At 42.2% G+C, this 22292-nt stretch overlaps 1 protein-coding gene across 1 annotated transcript in view; it reads left to right on the plus strand.

The window, feature by feature from the left end:
* Nucleotides 1-22292, plus strand: part of PTPRB (protein tyrosine phosphatase receptor type B) — a 123413-nt gene that overhangs the window by 75149 nt on the left and 25972 nt on the right. Inside the window, exons 15-22 of the mRNA XM_019651766.1 lie at nt 963-1232; nt 4591-4854; nt 7327-7590; nt 8332-8613; nt 12714-12992; nt 13506-13655; nt 16037-16280; nt 21325-21415. Of these exons, the coding sequence (XP_019507311.1) occupies nt 963-1232; nt 4591-4854; nt 7327-7590; nt 8332-8613; nt 12714-12992; nt 13506-13655; nt 16037-16280; nt 21325-21415 (1844 nt within the window). The remainder of the gene's footprint in view (nt 1-962; nt 1233-4590; nt 4855-7326; nt 7591-8331; nt 8614-12713; nt 12993-13505; nt 13656-16036; nt 16281-21324; nt 21416-22292) is intronic.

Consider the following 22292-nt stretch of genomic DNA (forward strand, 5'->3'; position numbering starts at 1 on the left):
TCCTCCACAACTAGACTGAAGAACAAAAGGACAGCAACTTGTTTGTTCCTCTTCCTCCAAATCCCCAGTGCTGTTCCCATCTCCCAATTCCCCAGTTAAAAAAAAAAAAAAACCAAGAGGAGTAAGATTTAGGAGACCGAAATTATAAGACTCATGATTAATTTTATGTAAAGGGGTAAGAGTGACAATCCAAGTTTCTGACTTGGACCAAGAGATAGAAACAAAGAACAATAAGGAAGTTATGAGAGGGAGGTGAGTCCAATTTGGGCATCTTGAGTATTGGACATCTGTGGAACATCCAGAGAGAGATGTCATTTGCAAAAATAAGAGAGAGAGCTGATCTGAGCGTTCAGACTTGAGAATAATCACCATATGGGTAACAATTGAAACCATGATAGTGGATGAGATCTACGAAGATTATGTAGAAACAGAAAAAATACAAGCCCAGGACAGGAAACATTAACAAATAATACTCTTTTGCCTTTCACATCAGGAGCCAGAGTACAAACACTGTTATATACAACTGCTTAGGTCAAGGCTTGAAATTTTGCTTGAAATTTTGACTTGAGTTAATCTTGGGAAGAAAGTCCAAACAAGCCACATAATTCAGTCATCCAAACTATATTCATTGAATGTAAATTTGTTCAGCATTTTTCCATGTTCTAGATACATAGATATGCATCACTTTGCATTTTTCTTAGTGTTACTTTCACTAATTTTTCTACTTGTTTGATTTCAAGATCCTGCCTAAAATCAGAAAAATAAAAAAATTTTTAAAAAAGGAGAATCAAAGCAGTTACACTGATAATTCAGGCCAAGAAACATTTTCTCCTAAGGGCACACAGAAAGTGTCAATGCAATAACAAGGCCTCATCTTCTCTCTGCAGTTGATTTAGGAGAGTTTTTCTCAATTGGTTACTTTACCCTAAGTGATGGAACTTGCTTCTCTTCTTCCTTTGCAGTCCCAGCGTCTGTCCAAGGTATAATGGCAGACAATGTATACAGCAGTCATTCCTTAATAGTAAGCTGGCAAAAAGCCATTGGCGTAGCAGAAAGATATGACATCCTGCTTCTCAATGAAAATGGGATCCTTCTGAGTAACACATCAGAGCCAGCCACCACTAAGCAGCACAAATTTGAAGACCTAACACCAGGAAAGAAATACAAGATACAGATCCTAACTGTCAGTGGAGGCCTCTTTAGCAAGGAAGCCCAAACCGAAGGCCGAACAGGTAATTCACACAGCTTATTGTTTTGTAGGAGATATCTCCTTGTCTGCTATTTCTTAAGAACAGAAGCCTCAGAGGGACAACGCAAAATTGGGAGATGATACATTATTTCTTGATACAGTAGGAACATTCTCTATAATTTACCACTTCCTTGTCAGTCGGCCTATTCACACAGCCTTCAGCCTGCCACATTCCATTTGAGATTATTCATCAAAACTGGCTCTTTTAGTTCCTTATGAATGCTGTAATAAATTACCACAAATATAGCAGCTTAAAACAACACAAATTTATTATCTCATAATGTTAGAGGTCAGAATCTGAAGATAGGTCTTATGGGGCTAAAATGAAGGTGCTACATATCAGCAGGGCTGTGTTTCTTGTAGAGACTTTAGTGGGAGAAGCCATTCCTTGCCCTTATCAGCTTCTAAGGGCCGCTCACATTCCTTGGTTCATGGCTCCTTTCCAGCATTGGCATCACTCCAACCTCTGTGTCTGTCACCATATCTCCTTTTCTCTTTTGCCGCCCTCTTCCGTCTTTTGACCTTTGTGATTACATTGGTTGCCACCGGAACAAGCCAGGATAAGCTCCCCATCTGAAGATCCTTAACTTAGTCATATCTACAAAGTCCTTTTTGCCACATAAAGTAATAAATTCATAGGTTCTGAGGATTACAACAGGAACATCTTTGGGGGTCGTTATTCAGACAATATCACTGGTCTAATGGATTACTTATTTATTAAGTACCTAGCAAGGGGGTATGGTGGTGACAGGGACATGAAGATGAATTAGGCATGCTTCTTATCCTGGAAGAGCTGACTGACTAGTGAGGGAGAAAGTCACATGAACAAATAATGACAATGCATTGTGATAAGGGTTTTATATAAGAGGAATGTCCAGTATTAAGGGGAACATGGGTTGGGTAAAATTGGAAAGTCTTCATAAAAGTGACATTTCAGTACTATCATGAAGGGTGAAACAATTCTCCACATGGAGAGAAGATAGACAGACACCCCATGCCAAGCGGAAAGGTGTGAGAAGGAACAGTGAGATTTTGTGGGTGGCTAAAGTGTGTGTTGCGTGATGGAGAGTGAGGCTGGAAAGGCAGGTTGAGGCCAGATTAGAGAGTGCCTGGTGAGCCTTTCCTGGAATTTTATTTTTCATCTTGTAAGCAGTGAGGAGGAATAAAAGTGTTTCAGCTAGAGAGTGAAGGTTTTGTATAAAAATGCATAAAAAAGATAAATCAGATGGCAATGGGGGATGTATTGAATGGAGACGAGACCAGAGGCCGGAAGACCTGTTCATTAATTCATTTGTTATTGAGCACCTAGTATGTGCAAGGAACTGTTCTAAAAGCTGGATACACAGAAGTGAATAAAACAAATCCTCATGGTCATGAAGTATGTATTCTAGTGGGGAGAAAGGCAATACACAAAATAAGTTAAGTAAAAAATATTGTAGGTTAGACGGTAATAAATACCAAAGAGAAAATTAAAGCAGGAAAGGGAGATAGCAAGTGTTGGACCAGGCTTGCAGTTTTAGATAGTACAGTCCTCAAAAGTTTTGTTGAGAAGGTGACATTTCAACAAAAATCTGAAAGAAGTGAGAAAGAGGATCGGGCCGATATTTGAGGAAGAGTATCCCCAACCAGAGCGAACAGCAAGGCAAAGATCCTGCGATGGGAATGTGACAGCCTGTTGGCGGAGAAGAGGTCAGTACAGCTGGAGCAGAGTGAGTAGGAACGCAGTGGGGAATGTGGTCAGAAAGGTAACTGGGGTATGAACCAGCTGCAGTTGTAGAAATGATAAGGGTCAAAAGCTAAACTCCCGCAGGAGCCCTGATGAAGTGCAGTAGATACAGTCCAATATTTCTCCATTAGATAAGATGACACTCGGTGGCTGAGTAGAGTAGAGAAGGAGAAACAGAAAATGCCAGAGTTTCTACCTGGGGTGTGTGGTCCAAGAAATGCCATTAATTGAGATAATAGAAACAGGAGGAGGGAGTTTCAAGGAGAAATTATGTATCGAGTTCAGTTCTGGACTGAGTTTGAGAGGTCTGATTGATTGCTGAGAGAGGTGATCATAGGTAATTGAAAATATAGGCCCAAGATCAGAAAAATGAGCTAGAGACAAAGATTTGGACAAAAATTCTCGTTACATCCATACCTTAGTCTGTTCAGGGCGCTATAACAAAAATACCATAATTTGGGTGGCTTAAACAACAAACATTTATTTCTCACATTTCTGAGGCTGAAAGTCTGAGATCAAGGCACCAGTAGGTTTGACTTGGTGTCTGGTGAGAACCCGCTTTCTAGTTCATAGATGGTACCTTCTCTCTGTGTCTTCACATGGTGGGAGGGGGAAAGGGCTCTCTGGGGCCTCTTCTTAGGGCACTAATCCTGCTCATGAGGGCTCCACCCTCATGACCTAATCACCCCCCAATGGCTGTACCTTCTAATACCATCACCTTGGGGGTTAGGTGTCAACATACGAGTTTGGGGGAGGGAAATTCAGACCATAGTAATTCATAAAGTGAGTGAGATGGATTGCTTACCTAGTATTATAGGATATGAAGGGGACAAAGGATAGAACCATGGAAAATACCAACTTTTAAGGGCCTGGCATAAGGAGAGAAAGAAAGCAAAAGAGCCTAAGAAAGTGTTTGGAAGAAAGTGAGGGAAGAAAACCCAGGAGAGATGGAGACAGATGTCCTGCTCTGTTTTCACCGGCATCTTAAGACTTCTGTGGAGTCAGGCAGCATCTGTGCCAACAGTTGCAAAGCAGGTCATTTCTGTTGGCAGTTGGTCATCCTGCCAACAGGGTGCACTAAAGGTCAAAGCAATTACAAAACCCTAATGTAAACTTTTTTCAAATAATGGTTTTGGCTTTTCCTCTTGCTTCTCTCTCCCATCCCTGAATCTAATCCCCTTTCTGTCTGCCTTTCCTTTTCTTTCCCACCCACTTTCTCCTCCCCACTGTCCTTCCCTCCAATGGCCATTTCTTAGCTCTCAGATGGCATTCAGAGATAATTTTTTGATCTCTGATCTCTGATAGCTCTTAGAATTAGAAAAGCATTTAGTCACACATGTCAGATAAACATTTATTCTATACCCAAAAAGGGTCTTTGAAGATACTTTCCCATTACTGGTTTTCTTTGTTCCCTTGTGGTTTTGTTTCAGCATCAATTATTCACAATACTCAGATTTTTTTGCTTTGGGGGGGCCCATGAAGTCAGTATTTTTTAAAGGCAGGCACCATGTGTTTTGAGGTGATGTTTGAGTGAGTCTATGCATGTGTCAGTCCTGGGCTATTTCAGGGACGTGCCAAAATTCAGTCTCACTCTCTTGCTTCTCAACTTTTCCAGTCCCAGCAGCCGTCACCAATCTGAGGATCACAGAAAACTCCACCAGACACCTGGCCTTTAGCTGGACCACCTCGGAGGGAGAGCTCAACTGGTACAACATCTTCCTGTACAACCCAGATCGGACTCTTCAGGAGAGAGCTCAAGTTGACCCACAAGTCCAGAGCTTTTCTTTCCAAAATTTGCTACAAGGTCGAATGTACAAAATGGTGATTGTAACTCACAGTGGGGAGCTGTCTAATGAGTCTTTCATATTTGGTAGAACAGGTAAGATCCAAACCTCAGCAGTAATGAATAGTCGGGAAACTGTCGCAGTAGTCACTGGCTTTTCCTTGATTTGTCCTTAGTTTCCTATTCTATCTAGGTTATAGCTTTATATGAATTTGTGACTTTGAGGCTTTCTGACCCTAACGCAGGCCTTTGATCATATATCAGAATCGTTTTGGTACTGGCTTCTGCACTGCTGCCTTTACTTGTTTATCTCATAGGGTTTGGTGAAAATAAAAAAATGAATCTGGCTCTTCCAGTTGCAAGCAGGTCGTAACCCATCATGGCTGAATTCAAGCTGTGCCCTTCACCTTTCTACGAGAAATAGATGGAGTAGAGAGAGGGCAGGTCTAGAGAAGGACAACTACAAAGGGGACCAACAAGCAAAGACTGCTGTGAATCAAAACCACAGTACTGAAGGGCCGGTCGAGTGGCGCTTTGGTTAACAGTTGGCTTGGGAGCACCAGCTCTGAGCAGCAGGGCCCCAGTTTGGATCCCACATGAGGGCCAGTGATGCTGCACCCTCTACAGCTAAGATGGTGAACAACAGCTTGACCTGGAGCTGGGCTGCCGTGAGTCGCTGGTGACGGCGTAGGCTGCATTGGGGCTGCAGTGGGCTTCCGTAAGCTACCATGAATGGCCGGCAGCTGGTGTGAGCTGCTGTGAGCCACCATCAGCAGCTGTCCAATGGCCAGCAAGCAGCTGCCTCACCCGGGAAGAGCGCAGTGATCACAATACCAACATGAGCCAGTGAAGCGACGTCCTCCACAACTAGACTGAAGAACAAAAGGACAGCAACTTGTCTGTTCCCCTTCCTCGATTCCCCAATGCTGTTCCCCTCCCCCAATTCCCCAATTAAAAAAATCTTCAAAACAAAACAAAACAAAAAAACCCCACAGTACTGGATGAAATAAATACCAAGAGTTCTAGGAAAATGAGAGGAAGAAACACCTCTTTGGGCTGCAAATAAGAAACTGAATCTACTCTTCTTCCAGAATTAGAGTCCATTATCTCATTTTTTCTATTCATTTTTTTTAAATTTCATGGACAATGGTTTTTAAGTGCTCTGGTGTCCCAGGGAACAAGAAAGACTACACCCCTAATCTAGTAGAGCTCTACATTAGTGGAAAGGGGAAGGGGCTAGGATAGCAGATTTTAAAGGGAAGGAGATTATTTCAATTCTATGAAGGAAATAAACAGTATGTTGTGACACAGAGCAACTTGGCAGGACAAGAAACTATGTTAGACAGAGAAGGCATTTCAGCTGAGACCTCAAGGTGAGTGGAGCCATGTGAACATTCTAGGCACCCAACAGAAGTCCTCAGTTTGTCTTTTGAAGGGAATGAAAAAGAGCAGCAGATTAGCCTAAATCATGAATAGACTTGCTTGGGTGTCTATGCAATCTACACTCTGCACATCTTCCCTTATCTGCTCAGTAATATTTAAAGTTCCTCCAATAAGGGACAAGAGTCTTCACTCTCCAAAGAATGATGATGCTTACATACCCATGGGACAGGTGCCAGTGTAACTAATTTATACAATGGTGGAAGTGACTGTTAATAAAGATTTTGGTAGGAAAGAGCATGTGAGAACTGAAAACCTAAAAGTGGGTGGAGAGGAGGTAAAGAGACCCAGAGAGGACTGTTAGGATATGGTGGCCATGAGTGAGATGGGCCTGACTGGAGGGGAACTTTTTATGAATATTTTCAGGGTTTTTATAAGCTAAGGTATAAATTATTTGACCAGTTTTAATTAGTCATTTCTGAAGATTTCATTTCATGCGTTCATCAGAGTACATGTGGCAAACATATAGAAGTCACCACCTTTGTGGGGGGGATTTTTTGGTTATTTTTTTATTTAAAGATTTTATTGGGGAATTGGGGAAGGGGAACAGTGTTGGGGAATTGGGGAAGGGAAACAGCCAAGTAGTTGTCCTTCAATCTTAGTTGTGGAGAACGCAGCTAGCTCAACTCTAAGTCCAGTCACCATCTGGCTGCCTGTTGGCAGCTCACGGCAGCTCAGCTCAAGGTGCCATGTTCAATCTTAGTTGTGGGGGGGCACAGCCCCCCATCCCATGCGGGAGTCAAACTGGCAATTTTGTTGTTAGGAGCACGTGCTCTCACCAGCTGAGTCATTCTGCCACCTGTTGGAAGCTCAGTGACAGCTCAGCTCAGGTGCAGCTCACTGGCCCATGTGGGAATTGAACCAGCGACTCTGTTGCTCAGAATTCGCACTCTTAACCAACTGAGCCACTCGGCCGGCCCCTCTTTGTGTTTTTTTAAATTTTAATTTGTATCACATCTCTCGTCCACATTCCCCTAAATTTAAGTGACCTGAAATATAAGCAAGACCTGACTCTACAATAGGAACTACTCACCCATATAAGCCCAGCATAGCTTATGTTTTCACCTATGGGCCAAAATGCCTTCGTTTCTATTTTGTTTTTAGTAAAGATTTTCCCCTCTGTTTAAGTCCCAGCCTCTGTGAGTAACCTCAAGGGATCCAATCGGAATATGACAGACAGTCTCTGGTTCAGCTGGAGTCCAGCCCCTGGGGACTTCGACTTTTATGAGCTGATTCTCTATAACCCCAATGGCACAGAGAAGGAAAACTGGAAAGACAAAGGCCTGACAGAGTGGCGTTTTCATGGTCTTGTTCCTGGAAGGAAGTACACACTGTGTGTGGTAACTCACAGTGGAGATCTTAGCAACAAAGTCACGGGGGAGAGCAGAACAGGTAAGAGGCCCAGTTGCCAATGGCCAAGTATTGGTGGGAAGTAGCTTCCAAAGACACATTTTTATTATGGTTTTAATAAGAAGGAAATCAATCATGGTGTGCTATGTGCTACCCCATCAACTTGGGAAGGCACTATGGTACAGTGGACAAAGGAAACAGACTTCAGTGAAAAGGATCTACATCCTTAGCTTAGCTCTGCCACTTACTTAAGTGAAGCTGAGCGGGCCCGTGAGCATCTCTAAGGCTCTGTTTTCTTATCTATAAAATGGGGATAATCACATACATCCTCACTGTGTTGCTATGAGCAGTGCTTCCTAAATATTTTTTTTATTTCTTGGGCACACACAGATGATGTTAATATATCTGTGCACCACCCTGGGGTCAGTGAACAAGGCCATGTGCAATTGGACATAGTCTGTGGATCCTAGCCCTCCCATCCCCAAATCTGATGGAATCAATGCCTTTGTGCACATGTAACCCATGCGGGGCACACTCGTGCTCCACATCACCCTGATAAGGAAGCCCTGGTTATGAAAATGAAAGAAAATGTACATAAAACACTTGAGGACAGTGCCTTACACATAGTAACCACTACAAATGGAAACTCCTATTATTATATTATCGTATCATGTCTTCCTACCAAGTACATTAAAAGTATGTCTGATGTTACTCAGCTATCTCATTTGTATATGTCACAGCATGGAAGTGATTACTTGATTTTTTACTTTCTCCTACGTACAGCCCCAAGTCCTCCCAGTCTTATATCATTTGCCGATGTTGCAAACATATCCTTGGCCATCACCTGGAAGGGGCCACCAGACTGGACAGACTATGATGACTTTGAGCTGCAGTGGTTACCCAGAGATGCCATCACGGTCTTCAACCCCTACAGCAACAGAAAGTCAGAAGGGCGCATTGTGTATGGCCTTCGTCCAGGGAGATCCTATCAATTCAGTGTCAAGACTGTCAGTGGTGATTCCTGGAAAACTTACAGCAGACCAATTTCTGGATCCGTGAGGACAAGTATGACGTGTTTTACTACTCTTGGTTTTCAAATGGAGTGAGGGGGAAGTATGTGTTGCAACATCATATTCTGATGGAGCTTGATATACATCCACATTTTTACTTGGGATTGGTTAGATTTGAATTCAGGCAGAAGCCTGGATAGATTTGTTTACTCATTCAGCAGTAACAACAAGGAACAGTAAAGAAATAATCTCTGACTTCATGGAGCTTACAATTGAGTGGGAGGTACTATCATTAAAAACAGTTACATTTTGGGTATGATGAAGGGAGTATTTGGCACGATAGAAACCCATGATCGGGGCATCTGACCCAATGCAAGGCAGCTTCCTAGGAGAAGAAACATCCAAAGCAAAACCCAAGGAAAGAATAAGATTCTCCAGATGGAGATGGCGAAGGAAGTCGAGAATATTCCAGATTCAGAGAATAAAATATTCCAAGACCAGGCAGGGGGAAGGAACAGAAAGAAGTTTAGTTGGCTAGAACATAAAAGGTGCAGATTAGAAGAATCAGTTCATAAAATGTCTTGTGAGCGATGGTAACGACTTTGAACTTTATCCTCAATCAATTGGAACCACTGAAGAATTTTTGACCAAGATATAATCAGATTTGCACTTTAGAAAGTCACTCTGGGTACAGTGTAGAGAATATATTGAAAGGGGCAAACTGAAAACAGAGAGATCAGTTATATTGCTGTAAATTCCAAAGATAAAAGTATTTCAACAATGAAATATATATCAGTTTCTTCCCAAGGGCATTTTGGAATCAATGCAACAAACCTCAAAGAAACAAAGGTTCTCAGTATAGGATCCTTGACCCAAATGTTTATTTTTCAATAATACCTAGTAAATGTAGCTTCTAAGACCAGATCAGATAGTTAGTGTTTGCTGATAAAATATGTAGTTGAAAATTAGAAATTTAAGCAAGTAGTTGTTTTGTTTATTCAACAAATACTAATGCTATAACAATTATAACTTGTACTCCATATTGTATCCAAAGAGCAGTTTGGGATCAAATAGTTGGTGTCAAGGGAAATATATAAAAAAGAACTAAGAGTTTTAGTTTATAGCAGCCTAAGGGTGGGTTTTCAGTTTCGTGTAGTGGGCTGTGTAATTGAATCACAGGTGTGCAGTTTAAGAGCTCAGGAGGGGCTGGGCCAGTCAGATCACATCTGAAGTATTGTATTCAGTCCTGGATGCTAGAATTGAAGAGAGGCATTCACCAAATGGTAACACCCAAGAGGAGCGCCACCAGCACACAGGGGGACTTGGTGCTGAACTGTATGAGGGACAGCTGAAGGAGCTTTGAGGGTTGCATTTATTATGGTTGGGTTTGGCTTTGAGTAACACAAAACCCAAAATATGAGGATTAAACAAAATAGAAGTTTATAGTTCTCATGTAAAACCATTTCAGGACCGTTACTCACAAATACACTCCAGCTATGATGACTAATTTGCAGTTCCAGGTCACCCACCTTCCAGCTCCCCCAAGCCCCACCCTGAGTGCTTGAGTTTATGGTTTTCTCTGCCTAAAATGCCCTTCCTCAATATCTTGGCAAGGTATCATCTCTGCCAACGTCTTTGCTAACTCCTGCCCACCACTGACGCCAGCAATGGAAAGTTGTCTGCCCCGCCACACAACATCATTTTCCCCCGTTTCTTCTGGTACCTTTTCCTTTCTACCTTGTATTATGGTTATTTCAGACCCCTCTCCCTTCTTAGAAGTTAGGGCTGATGTTGTATTCACCACTCTACTCTTCGTAGTCCCTAGAAAAGTGCATGTACTCATTTCTTAGTGAATGGGACAGGACCTGAGTCTTGGAAAACAAGTGTGATTTAGAGGTGAAAAGGAGGAGAGAGAAGGAACTGAGAGAGGAGGTTGAAACAAGTTTTCATATCATTCTTTGTGCAAATTATCTGAATTATGGATTAGGCAGGATATTTTAACAGATTTTCTCCAAGGCTGAAAGAGAAGGTGTCTTTGGGTTTTGGCTGTGACTTGGTTTGAATGGAGTTCAAAAGAGTCACAAGCAGTTAATGTATGAAAAGACACAATTATTGCTTGCCTCAAAGGCCAACTCTTCCCCTATCCTGAAAAGCCTTAGGTTTGATTATTTCTCTAAATCATCCTTGTCTAATCTGTTGTGACTTAGCTGACATTTGTAGACCTTGATGTGAAACAGGAATTCATTGAGTGGCACACAGATGCTGAGTGTTTCAAAGTCAAGGTTATTAAGGACAAGGACTCCCATGACAGAGTATGCGTCAGGAAAAGGTAGGTTGTCAGAGCAGCAGGTACTGCTCTGAGAGGGACAGTGCTGTCTCCACATAGTTCCCAGATCACCTATGTAGTGTGTCCTTCATGAGCTCAAAGGATGATCTACACTACAAGCAGGCCTGGTGTCACCAACTGTGCAGACACACAGGGCCCCATGTTTAGAGGGGCTCCACACTTGGTTTAAGTCTCTGCTATCACCATCTTAAAATTCTTAATATTTTGAGCAAGAGGCATCATGTTTCACTTGGCCCTGGGTCCTGAAGATTATGTAGGCAGTCTTATCTACAAGGTTGATGAATGAACCTACAATTCTAATTTAGGGAAGTGGGGGAGGTGGAGAAAAGAGAACAGGATGAAATTTGTAACAGGGACCACGAAAATCCAACAATGAAATGGAATGGGTTTTTTCCTGTTTGGTGTTCTTAAGGTCAAGAATCACTGTCTTTTACCTTATTTTTTTAAATCCCTCTCCATATTATATGGTATTTTTGTGAGCTTTGTGATGGGTTGATATCATTGATTATTGTCATCTGAGAATTGTTACTATATGTTGTGCTATGGTCAACAGAACAATGGGCAGGCTTTTAAAATTTAATATGTATGAAGCCTTTGACTCCTGGTATGAAATTAGGTGGTCTAGACCTAGGTTTTCCAGTTCTATTCCAGAGCCTGAAGGCTCCTTGGAAATCCCTGGGGAAAGGGAACAAGGCAAGGGACGTCTTAGCAAGGTCACTCGGCATAGCACTCCTGACCTAATGCACGCTTAAAGCATATTACCAGGTGCCGGCCAAGTGGCTCAGTTGGTTAAGAGCTTGCTCAAGAGTTTGAGCTCTGAGCAACAGCGGTTCGAGTCCAGCCCGAGCTGAGCAGCTGCTGAGCTGCCAACAGGTGGCAGGATGGCTCAGCTAAAAAAAAAAAAAAAACACACATTACCAGAACCCCTCTGCTTTTCCATATAGGGGAACTCAGAACTTTTCTTTTATAAATGGCTCGGCTGCCAAAATTTTAAATTCAAAAATTACTTCTCTAAGTCATACAATTTAGCTTCATAGATACATACATAATTAGAGATGGTGGGCATGCAGCTGGTTCAGATACTGTCAAGCAGAAGAAACTGAATGACCAAACGCACAGAGGCGTGGAACAGCTTGGTGTACATGGGGAACCACAAGCAGTTCCAGCGCCATGGCCTGTGATCAGGGAAGGGCAGGCAAAAAATGGAAGAGGGGGACAGAAGCCAGAGCCTAGTGGGTAACAAGTCAGCAATTCTATTTCCTATTTTCCTTATTATAAAAGCTAGCATTTATTGAGCAGTTATTATGCATATACTAGCCACAGTTCTGGGTGGCTGTGCATGTTTCAACTCATTGAATCATCACAATGACCATATGATTTTTGGCTATCTTAATTTTCCCACTTTACAGATGGGGCACAGATATGTTAAGTAACTTGTCCAAGAATGCATAGATGGTAAATAGAATTTAAATTCAGGCAGGCCAGGCTGCACTTTTGACCTCTATCTGACCTCTGCCACTCAATTTCAATGCCCACGTGTGCATTTGTGTTTCCAATCATGTTAGCACCTGGTGATTTTTCTGAAGGGACCGCATTTTGACTTCTAATGTTTCTCAAAGTGGGGTCTGGCAGGCAGAAATCCCCTTGGAGAGCTATAATTTTTCTCCTCAGAAAACAATCCAAATAAAGTTTGGGAATTATTTATTTAGATCTCCAAGCTGTTTAGACCCAAAAGAGATAAAAAAATAAAAATTTTAAAAAAAGTCTCACAGACTTGTGAAAAGTGTTCCTTCCTCTCTCTCCGTTAGAGCCAGACAAGATACAAAACCTGCATTGCCGGCCTCAGAACTCCACGGCCATTGCCTGTTCTTGGATCCCTCCTGATTCTGATTTTGATGGGTATAACATCGAATGCCGGAAAATGGACACTCAAGAAGTTGAGTTCTCCAAAAAGCTGGAGAAAGAAAAATCCCTGCTCAATATTATGATGCTAGTGCCCCATAAGAGGTACCTGGTGTCCATCAAGGTGCAGTCAGCTGGCATGACCAGCGAGGTGGTTGAAGACAGCACTATCACAATGATAGACCGTAAGTGGGCACCAGTTACTTACCTTTCTCTACCCTCTTTCTCACTGCTATTCACTGGTATACCGTGCACTTCCACATTGGCATTCATGTCGTCACTACGATGCTCTGGGAGATGGAAACATTTTTCTTTGTAAAGTGTCCTGGCAGCAAACAAGTTAAATGATCTTAAAGTACCTAAACGAGTTATTATTTGAATACATCACTTTGCCTGATATAGTTAGAGCTATAATGGAGCTTTTAAGCAATTTGATGCTACAACTTCAGGAAATCCTGCTGAGGAGCTGCCTCTTTCATTATGTTTAATGTGCCACTGGCAAATCACTTCCTCTGCCTGCTTCCCTTCAGCAGAAGAGGAGGTTTTCCTGATTATAAGATTTAAACACACACACACACACACACACACACACACACACACACACACACACAGGTGAATAGAGACCTTCATTTTGCTGATTGTTTATATGTAAAAGCAGCGTTGTGACCCTTTGTGGTTCCCTTCTGCCCATCCTCCAGGTCCTCCTCCTCCACCTCCACATATTCGTGTGAACAAAAAGGATGTGCTCATTAGCAAATCTTCCATCAACTTTACTTTCAACTGCAGCTGGTTCAGCGACACCAATGGAGCTGTGAAATACTTCACAGTGGTAGTGAGAGAGGCTGATGGTAAGTGATCCTGAATTCACGCTACTGTAAGACACACGATTGCTTTCTCAAAGGTCACTGTGGGGACCCTCCTGTGACACGTTTTTAAGAGTAGAAAAACTTAATTTTTATGTTGTTCACCCTATCTCTCTGATAGATGCACTGAGATATAATAAGAAACTGTTCAAATACTCTTTTAGCGCTAAAGCCGATTATCTGCTGAGTTTAATTATTAAATGGGTGAATAATAATAATAATAGCCACCACAACAATAATAACAGTAGCCATCATTTACTGAGCCCATACTATGTGCCAGGCACTATGGGAAGTGCACTGCATGTATAGACTCATTCAGTTTTCTTCACTGCTCATTCAGTCCTGTTCACTGCTCTTTTGGTCTACCATTAAGCAGCAGCGTGCTTCAACTGTCTCCCCCCTTCTCTGGCTCAAATACCTCTGCCAATCACATGCTCCCAAACCACCCATCAATTCCCAAAAAATATTCAAAAGCTTGAAAAAAGGGAAAAAAATGATCATGAAAAGCATTCCTCCTTTTTCCACTGAATTTTCAATAGTGTATTTCATGCTTTAGTCTACTAATTGCGTAGTATCTACCTAATTCCTATGGACCAGGCAAATACTAGGTAATAGTTATAACAATATTCCATGCAAGCACTGAGCATGATCTTTAGAGCGTATTATGTGTATCAGCATTTGCAAAACCACCTGCAGTAGTGTCGTGTTTGGAGAGCACACGTGTCTACAAGTGTATTTGAAACTGAGGTCTTGTGTATCATTTCTCCAAAAGAGATGTTTGTGACTGGAATTGCGTTAATATATTTTGCATGTCTTCTAGTTTTCAAAATTGTTCAAGGTGCTGCCCATGAATTGCTTAAGCATCCTTGACTATTTTAGCCCCTTTGTGGGCAATGGGAAACTTGAAACCTATGACAAATGCTTGAGCTGAATAGTATTTTAGTCTCACTGGGTATCTTACAGTCTATGTGCTTTTACATTTTATTTAATTATACTAAAGCTGGGCATCCATAATTAATTAAATAATTTCAAGGGTCAGTGTACGTCCCAGATTTCCTCACACCTCATAGAGATAAATTGGTGAACTGTGAAGAGACTTAAAGATTTAAGTAGGCTGCAGTGAAGATAATGTTTCACTACATGAATAGAAGAAGGCAGTGGCCAAAAAGAAGCCATACTCCAGAAAGCAGCCTGCTGTTCTCCAGCCATGTGGTTTCAATTATTGAAGATAGCCGCACAACCCCCCCCACCCCCGTGATCTAAGCTAACAATCCATCTCACATGAATGTCATTTGTAGCATATACACTCATCCGAAAGGCTACATTCCTTTTCAACTACTGCCAACAAGATAGTATGTCCAAGATCTACTCATTTTGAGTAAATGTTATTAAACAAGGGTCTAGGATGTGATGAAACCCTACCATACCACTTCTTGAAGTTCTGTGTAAATGGTATCCGATCTCCATAAATATTTATCTTCCTAATTATGCTTTCCTCCACACAACATCAAAACTGGTTCACAGTGCCAAAACACACAGCAGGCTGGGTGGACAGGGAAAGAGTTCTGGGAAGTGTTCTGCGTGAGGGATCAACTTCAAGCCAATATTAAACTGTAGTCAAGATAACATAGTACCCGAAGCAGTTATCAGCCTGGGTGTGACACATGGAGTGTGCTGATGGGGCAACTGCTCTGACCTTGGACTTGATTTCTCTTATCTTCTCCCTAGTTCCCTGGTTGTAGGGATTTCCTTATTAAGCTCAGCTACAATGGTTATTGGCAAGGTAGACAGCTTATTGAGTGTGCTGGCTCCAACAATGGGGAATGTTCAACTTGCTGGAGTTGTAGGACATGAAATCATTTGATTTAATGAGGTACCGTCTCACACACACATTGTATTTCCTAGAAAAGTGAGATGGTGTGTGTGTGTGTGTGTGTGTGTGTGTGTGTGTGTAGTAAAATCTTGGATTGTGAGTAAGTTGGTTTGCGACTGTTCCGCAAGACGAGCAAACATTTCTAATACATTTTAACATGGTAAACAAGCAATGTCTTGCAATACGAGTAGTTTGTTCCTGGAATAAATTATGCTCACAATCCAAGATTTTAGTGTGTGTGTGTGTGTGTGTGTGTGTGTGTGTGTGTGTGTGTGTAATTTTGTTTATATATACTTTATTTATCATTTATTCTGGAAAAAGTGAATTAAAATTCATTTCACTGGGAGAATTTCACAGCATCCTTGGAGATTACAGATTCTGCACTTTGGGGATGACCAGAGATAGTGGGTGAGGAAGCAGGCTTAGAAACCCAGGCAGAAATAGCTGACATCACAGAAAAGTCAGTCCTTCACTGTGGGTTTTCTCCCTCCAGGCAGTGATGAGCTGAAGCCAGAACAACAGCACCCTCTGCCCTCCTACCTGGATTACAGGCACAATGCCTCCATTCGAGTGTACCAGACTGATTACTTTGCCAGCAAATGTGCCGAAAGTCCTGACAGCAACTCCAAGAGTTTTAACATTAAGCTTGGAGCAGAGATGGAAAGCCTGGGTGGAAAATGTGATCCCAATCAGCAGAAATTCTGTGATGGACCACTGAAGCCGCGCACTGCCTACAGGTTAGATGTATTGCCATCATTTTGCTAGAAGGGACATGCTACATTACTAGGCGCTCAGCTGCCTGGGTATCTGATGCACATGAGCTCCTATAGATTAATCACCTACGTTACAAATATGCGCTACATTTTCCTGGGTAATTTGTAACAGTTGTGTCCCTACATCCATTCACAGGTAACGTGTGAAAAGGACCTTGAGCATGGAGCAAAAGCTCTAATTCATTATGTGAAGGATTGAAGTTTCTTAATGGATTGTTCTTTCTCCTAAAACTTCTTTGGTACAAGTCAAATCATTTCCCAGGAGAACGATTGTAAAAGTGTCCAAATAGAAAGACTGAGTTTAGAGAGACTCAAGAAATGTGAGGTTTTATCTTCCACTTTTAGTGAGGACTCAAATGATGCTTTTTTATTTACCTTCTAAGGCATAAAAAGACAAAAGTACTCTTGGGTCCAGATAGAACTTTGAAGGGAAAATCTCCTGAATGAATGGAAGCGCCTTTCCTCACCCTAAGATGGCAGATGAACAGGAGCAGCTGTTTGGTTCAGTGCCAGGAAGCACTGCTATAGCCAACAGGCCCCTCAGCTGTAGGAGCTGGCAGTGCCCTTGGTCCGCACTGTGCTCTTCAGAAAGCAGGTATAAGCAGAAGTATATAGCATCTCAAACCAGGGTCTTCAAGATAAAGAGAACCTAACCTCTTAGCTATATGCATACAGGCATCTGAAATTAGTACTTCTGCAAAGGATGTACCTTCTCTAGTGTGTATTCCCAGAGCTGATAGCCAGCCAGTATGGCAGCCAGTTAAGTTCCATATGAGCCAGTGTCCATTCCTGTTGGTCAGTGCCTCGGTCTTATTGACTCTTACATGTTTTGAGAATCACCTCTGAGTCTCACAGAAACTTTTGCACCAGCTCCAAAAGGGGACAGTGACCTGACATCACACCTAAAAGCATTCTTAGCTCCTCCCTCCTATCCACAAAGGCAGGTCAATGGTTGTCCAAAAATTGAGTGCTCTCTTTGGACAGGATCTCTGTGTAGCTCCCTCTGCCCGGGACTCACCACAAAAATTATATTGCCACCCCAGCCAAGGTTGCACCTCCAGAATAAACATACGCAGACTTACTAGTGATGTTTTACTTCAAGAAGAGGCCATCTGAGTCTACCTGAAGGACATGAGATCTCAGACAGAACAACGGAGAAGCAGAAGAGACCAGAACACTGGAATCCCTCAGTTTCTATAAGAATCAAGAGATGTCCCAGCTCCTTAGTCACTTGAGCTCAAGAAAATTTGAGCAAAAGTCTCCCCAGGGGCACTTTCTCTTTGCAAGTTGGAAAGTTGAGGCTGTTTTTGTTTGGTTGGTTGGTTGCTTTATGAGAGAGGAGTGAAGATGATTCATTACTACAATTTCAGAGAGAGAGAGAATAGGAAGCTATAGACAGTTCACATCTAGACCAGAGCCCACCGGTCTCCCAGCACATTCCTTCCTGTCCATGATGGCCGCCAGGGCCCTTGGGAAAGCCCCTGCATTTGAGTTCCAGTGCTTCTATTTTTTAGCGATTAGCCTTGTAAACAGCATTTCAGTTCTATAATCATTTTTCTCATCTGCAAAACATTACAGAGTTGTCCTGGGGAATAGATCCAACCTGGTCATGTCCCTTCTAGATGAAGGTCCTCCAGTGGTTCCTGTTCCCTTCTAGCAGCAAGTGAAGATCCAGAGAGCAGGGCACACAAAGCCCTCACCTTCCCGCTGCCTCCTCTACCGGCCTCACCAGCTTTGTCTCCTACCACTCGCCCCAAGTACACCCTGCTCTTTTGCTACTCCTCGCTCCTCGGAGTTCCCTTGAATGTGACGTGGCTCTCTTATACCTCTGAACCTTTGCACATTCTTTTCAATCTATTTGGGATGCCTGCCACTCCCTTGTCTGGCTGATGAATTTCTTCAAACAGTTTAAAAGCCAGCTCAACCCTCAACTGCCAACCCACAGCTGGGCAGTTGGGCCCTCAGCTCCATTTCCACAGCACTCAGTCCTTACAATTCTCTAACCCATTTACCAATGGCTTTTAACCCTTTGTTTCCTCACCTACCCTCTTCACTACACTTCGAGAGCTCACTAATAGAGGAAACAGACATGACATTGGTTATGAAACAATATGGCAAGTATCTGGCACAAAAGAGGCACTCATTAAATGTTTATGCACAATTAAGGGAAAGAGCCAAGATGCTCTATGAAAAGTTACACATTCTTATTATAGCTTAATCAATTCATGCCATAACGTATTTGTTTTCTTGGACACGGCTTTCCTATATTTCTCCAATATACATTTGGTTCAGTCTTGTGAAGAGCATGCCAGGGAAGTGCTTGATAAAAGGAGGCACGGCCTTTCAAAGCATGAGTGACAACCACATGCTAAGTGGCCTCCTGTGTGGGGGCCGCTGAACCCTGGCTCAGAGCACTCAGCATTCCACCTGCCTTAAGATGATAATCACCACGGTGACCGACGATGCTGTCAGGCATCTTTCTTCCAGAGAGGATAGGTGGACAGGAAAGGTAAAATTAGGATTGAAAAGAAATAGGAAATGCTAGGTTTAGCTGCTTTGGAAGTTTATTATGTCAGCGAATATGTGGTCCCATTCATCGTGTTTCTGATCCGGTTGTATAATTAACATTGTCCCATATGGGAAGAGAAAGGGCAGAGGATGATGGGTAAGAGGCGGTTTGGAGATTAAGAAAGTGCTGATTTGGTTTCGTTTCTATTCTAAATAGAAGAGCAATGTGACCACAGTCAGGTAGTCAGCTTCCCTTGACCTCATTTTCCTCAAAGGAAGGAAATTAAACCACATGATCTCTAACTTTGTGCTATAGACTTTTCTGATTCTGCACACATGTAAAGTGTCCAGAGTACTATTAGATATCTAGTCATTAAAATAATCTTATTCGTATTATTGTATGCGTCATGCTGATAATATATTCAATACATGTGTTTCCTCTGTGAAAGGTACCTGGCCAGGTGCTGTGGGGGATAGAAAGATCAGTAAGATGGAGCCCCTGTCTTCAAGGAGTTTATAATGTAGTATGAGAAAGAAGAACATGTCTGTAAAATATAAGCAGAAAATGTTGAAGGACATAAGAGGGATGTAGGTAAATAAATGCTGCGAAGGTTCAAAGGGCTTCTCATGGGAGGTATTATGTTAGCTGGGCATTAAAAAATAGGGAAGGATTTGAAAATATGGTGATAGGGACAGGAGGAGATTCAGGTGGAGGGAACAGAAAGAGTCAAAGTGCAGAGGTGAAAATACACAGATTGTTTAGAGAAGAGCAAATAGTCTTGTTTCAAACAGAGTTGGGGGTTTTACAAAGAGGTAGCAGGGAAGACGAGACCAAGTAGGTCGCATGGGACAGGATTCTAGATGAGTGTTAAGTGGCGTGCTAGGGAATGTGGCTGTGGTGTCCATTTTGGGAAAGGGTTCTAAGGGCAGAGTTCCTGATGACCCACTAATTTTCAGCTGAGCCTATACGAGGTCATTGTCTCCCTCCTGGGTCCCTAAAGGTCCTTATTCATTTGGATCCATTTCATACTTTGCATTTGCACCTGTGAATCCTAGAATTTCAGAGCAGACTATATCAAGGTTGTTATAGCCAATGCTTTTATTTTACAAATGAAGAAACTGAGGCATAAAGAACTTTAGGGACCATTCAACTAATCAGCGACAAAGAGAGAACCAGGCCTCAGACCCTCTGCTTCCTAGCCTGGACCCTTTTTACCATCCCTCCGACAGAAGTTATTACTGTTAAACCAAAATTAAGCCAAGAGGAAATAAGGGAAAGAGATCTGGACTAGGAGTCAGAAAATATGGATGTTAGTTTTCTTGCACCAGCTTTCTGTGTAATCTTGAGTGACACACGGACTCTCTCCGAGCTTCAAGTTCTGAATTTCTAAAGTAATACAATAAGCTTCCTTATATTGGAGAGGTTGGAGATGATGAAATAAAACCATGTTTTTAAAAGTTCTTTCAGACTTATAAATCACTGTTCAAATATAAGAAAGTCTTATGATCAGAGAGACTCCTTTAAATTTCCAAAGGTACAATGCAGAAGCAACACACACCACCTCCTCACCTTCCCACTTAACATGTGCTGACTGCTGGCTACCCTTTGGGGACATCTTACAATAATTCAATCAACAGTCTGTTATTCCCGATACAACCTTTGGAAAGTGTCTTTAGAGATCGAAATCACAGATGTGGTTGGTCAATATCATCTTGTTCATTTTAGAAGATCACACTTGGACCCAGGCATGAGTTAAAAGGAGGAGAGAGAGGGTCAGAACAATTTTCCCTGGCCTGTTACTGCTTCAGCATTGTTACAGGATATGCTCAGATACTTCTGGGTTCAACAAATAGATTAAAAAAACACAAAACAGAAAGGGAAAAAGGAGTCTCCCATTCATTTTCATAAGTTTTAAATCAACACTAGAAAATGTTTTCCCATATAAACCAAGCCTGATACTCTATCAGTAAGCCTACAGTTTGAGAATCTTAAGATAGAACTCAGGAGGTGGCCCAAGTCAATCTTGAACTTGGTGCAGCAATGCTCTCCCGCAGCTTCCCTGAGAGCTGGTTCTCCTTCAGCCTCTGCTTAAAGCCCTTTGACAACCACCTATGTGGCAGCTCATACTCTAGATGTTAGAAGGTGACTATGCTCCTAACCTACACCTCTGTAGACTTCAGCCTTCTGAGCTTAGTGTTCCCTTCAAGAAGAAAAATAATGATGTCTGTTTCCTCTTCTGCGTGGCAGCCTTCCTTAAACCTGAAATCAACTATCATGTCCCTCTAAGTCTTCTCTGTCATCACCCTGGTCAATCACTTCCAATAATCTCCAATGCTTCCTAAAATATGTCCCCAGAAATTGAGTGCAGCCCATACTGGACCTGATTCAACCAGAGAGCATGAGACTTAGGCCCTGTGATGGGCACAATAGGCTTTGTGTTCAGGCTGAGGGTGCAATTCTGTGTTTTAAGAGCTGCACTTTGCTTGCTTATTGAACCAGGGCCAGCTCATCTCCAGGCGCCATCCCGCACGGGCGCATGGACAGCCACCTCAGCAGCTCTCCTGTCCAGATGACTGGAGCAACTCCAAATGTCAGCTGAAGAGTTCTAAGTCAATGTCTCACTGTCACTCCAAATCCAAAATAGCCAAGCAAAGCTCCTCCTTTCCCCATTCTAATTCCCATTTCGGTCAGTGATGCCATTTCTCTCCCAAATGACCTGAGCTCCACTCTTAGAACCAGCTTTGATTCCTCCCTTCTCCTCTTCAGGCCAGGCCCTACGTCATCCCTCCTCTCAGCGCCTTTCAGTCATCTTTCTGTTCTCACTGCCACTGCCCGGGCCGGGGCCCCATGTTCTTGGCCTAGACTATCACTGTAGTCTTTTAATGGACCGCTCTGCTCCTGGCTGGCCCTTTGCTGGCTCGTCCATTTGATTTCATACTGTTCCCCCACTTGGAAACCTGTGCTCCAGGCCACCCCATCTCCTTATGCCCAAACACAGTTTCCTCTGATTTCCAGTATTCCTCATTTACAATTTAATGTATGGGTTCTTCTTTTACTATTTGCCTTAATTATTTATATTGTTTTCCTAATTTTCAAGAGGAGTGACCATGTATCTCATTGTACCCAGCAATTAAACATAATGAAGGTGTTCAATAAATTTTTATGACAAACAATGATATTAAAATAATTTTAGATAAAAGGCTTTTTAGAAAACACCTAGTGCCAAAAAGTTGGAGAGATACGTAATTTTACTTGTAATGTTCAATGCAAAATTTTATGTGTATATGTAATGTTATTAAAAAGAAAACAATAGCCACAATAACAATAATATTAACAATACTGATATTTTACCAATTTAATTGTTCTAATAGGTAACCTCAGAATTACTGCCCGCATAACAGAGCTCTATATCTTCCCAAACCCCTCAATGTTCTCCTCCACAGTCTTCTTTGATGTTGGTAAATGGC

The sequence above is a fragment of the Hipposideros armiger genome, unplaced genomic scaffold (assembly GCF_001890085.2).
Source record: "Hipposideros armiger isolate ML-2016 unplaced genomic scaffold, ASM189008v1 scaffold_166, whole genome shotgun sequence".
NCBI lineage: Eukaryota > Metazoa > Chordata > Mammalia > Chiroptera > Hipposideridae > Hipposideros > Hipposideros armiger.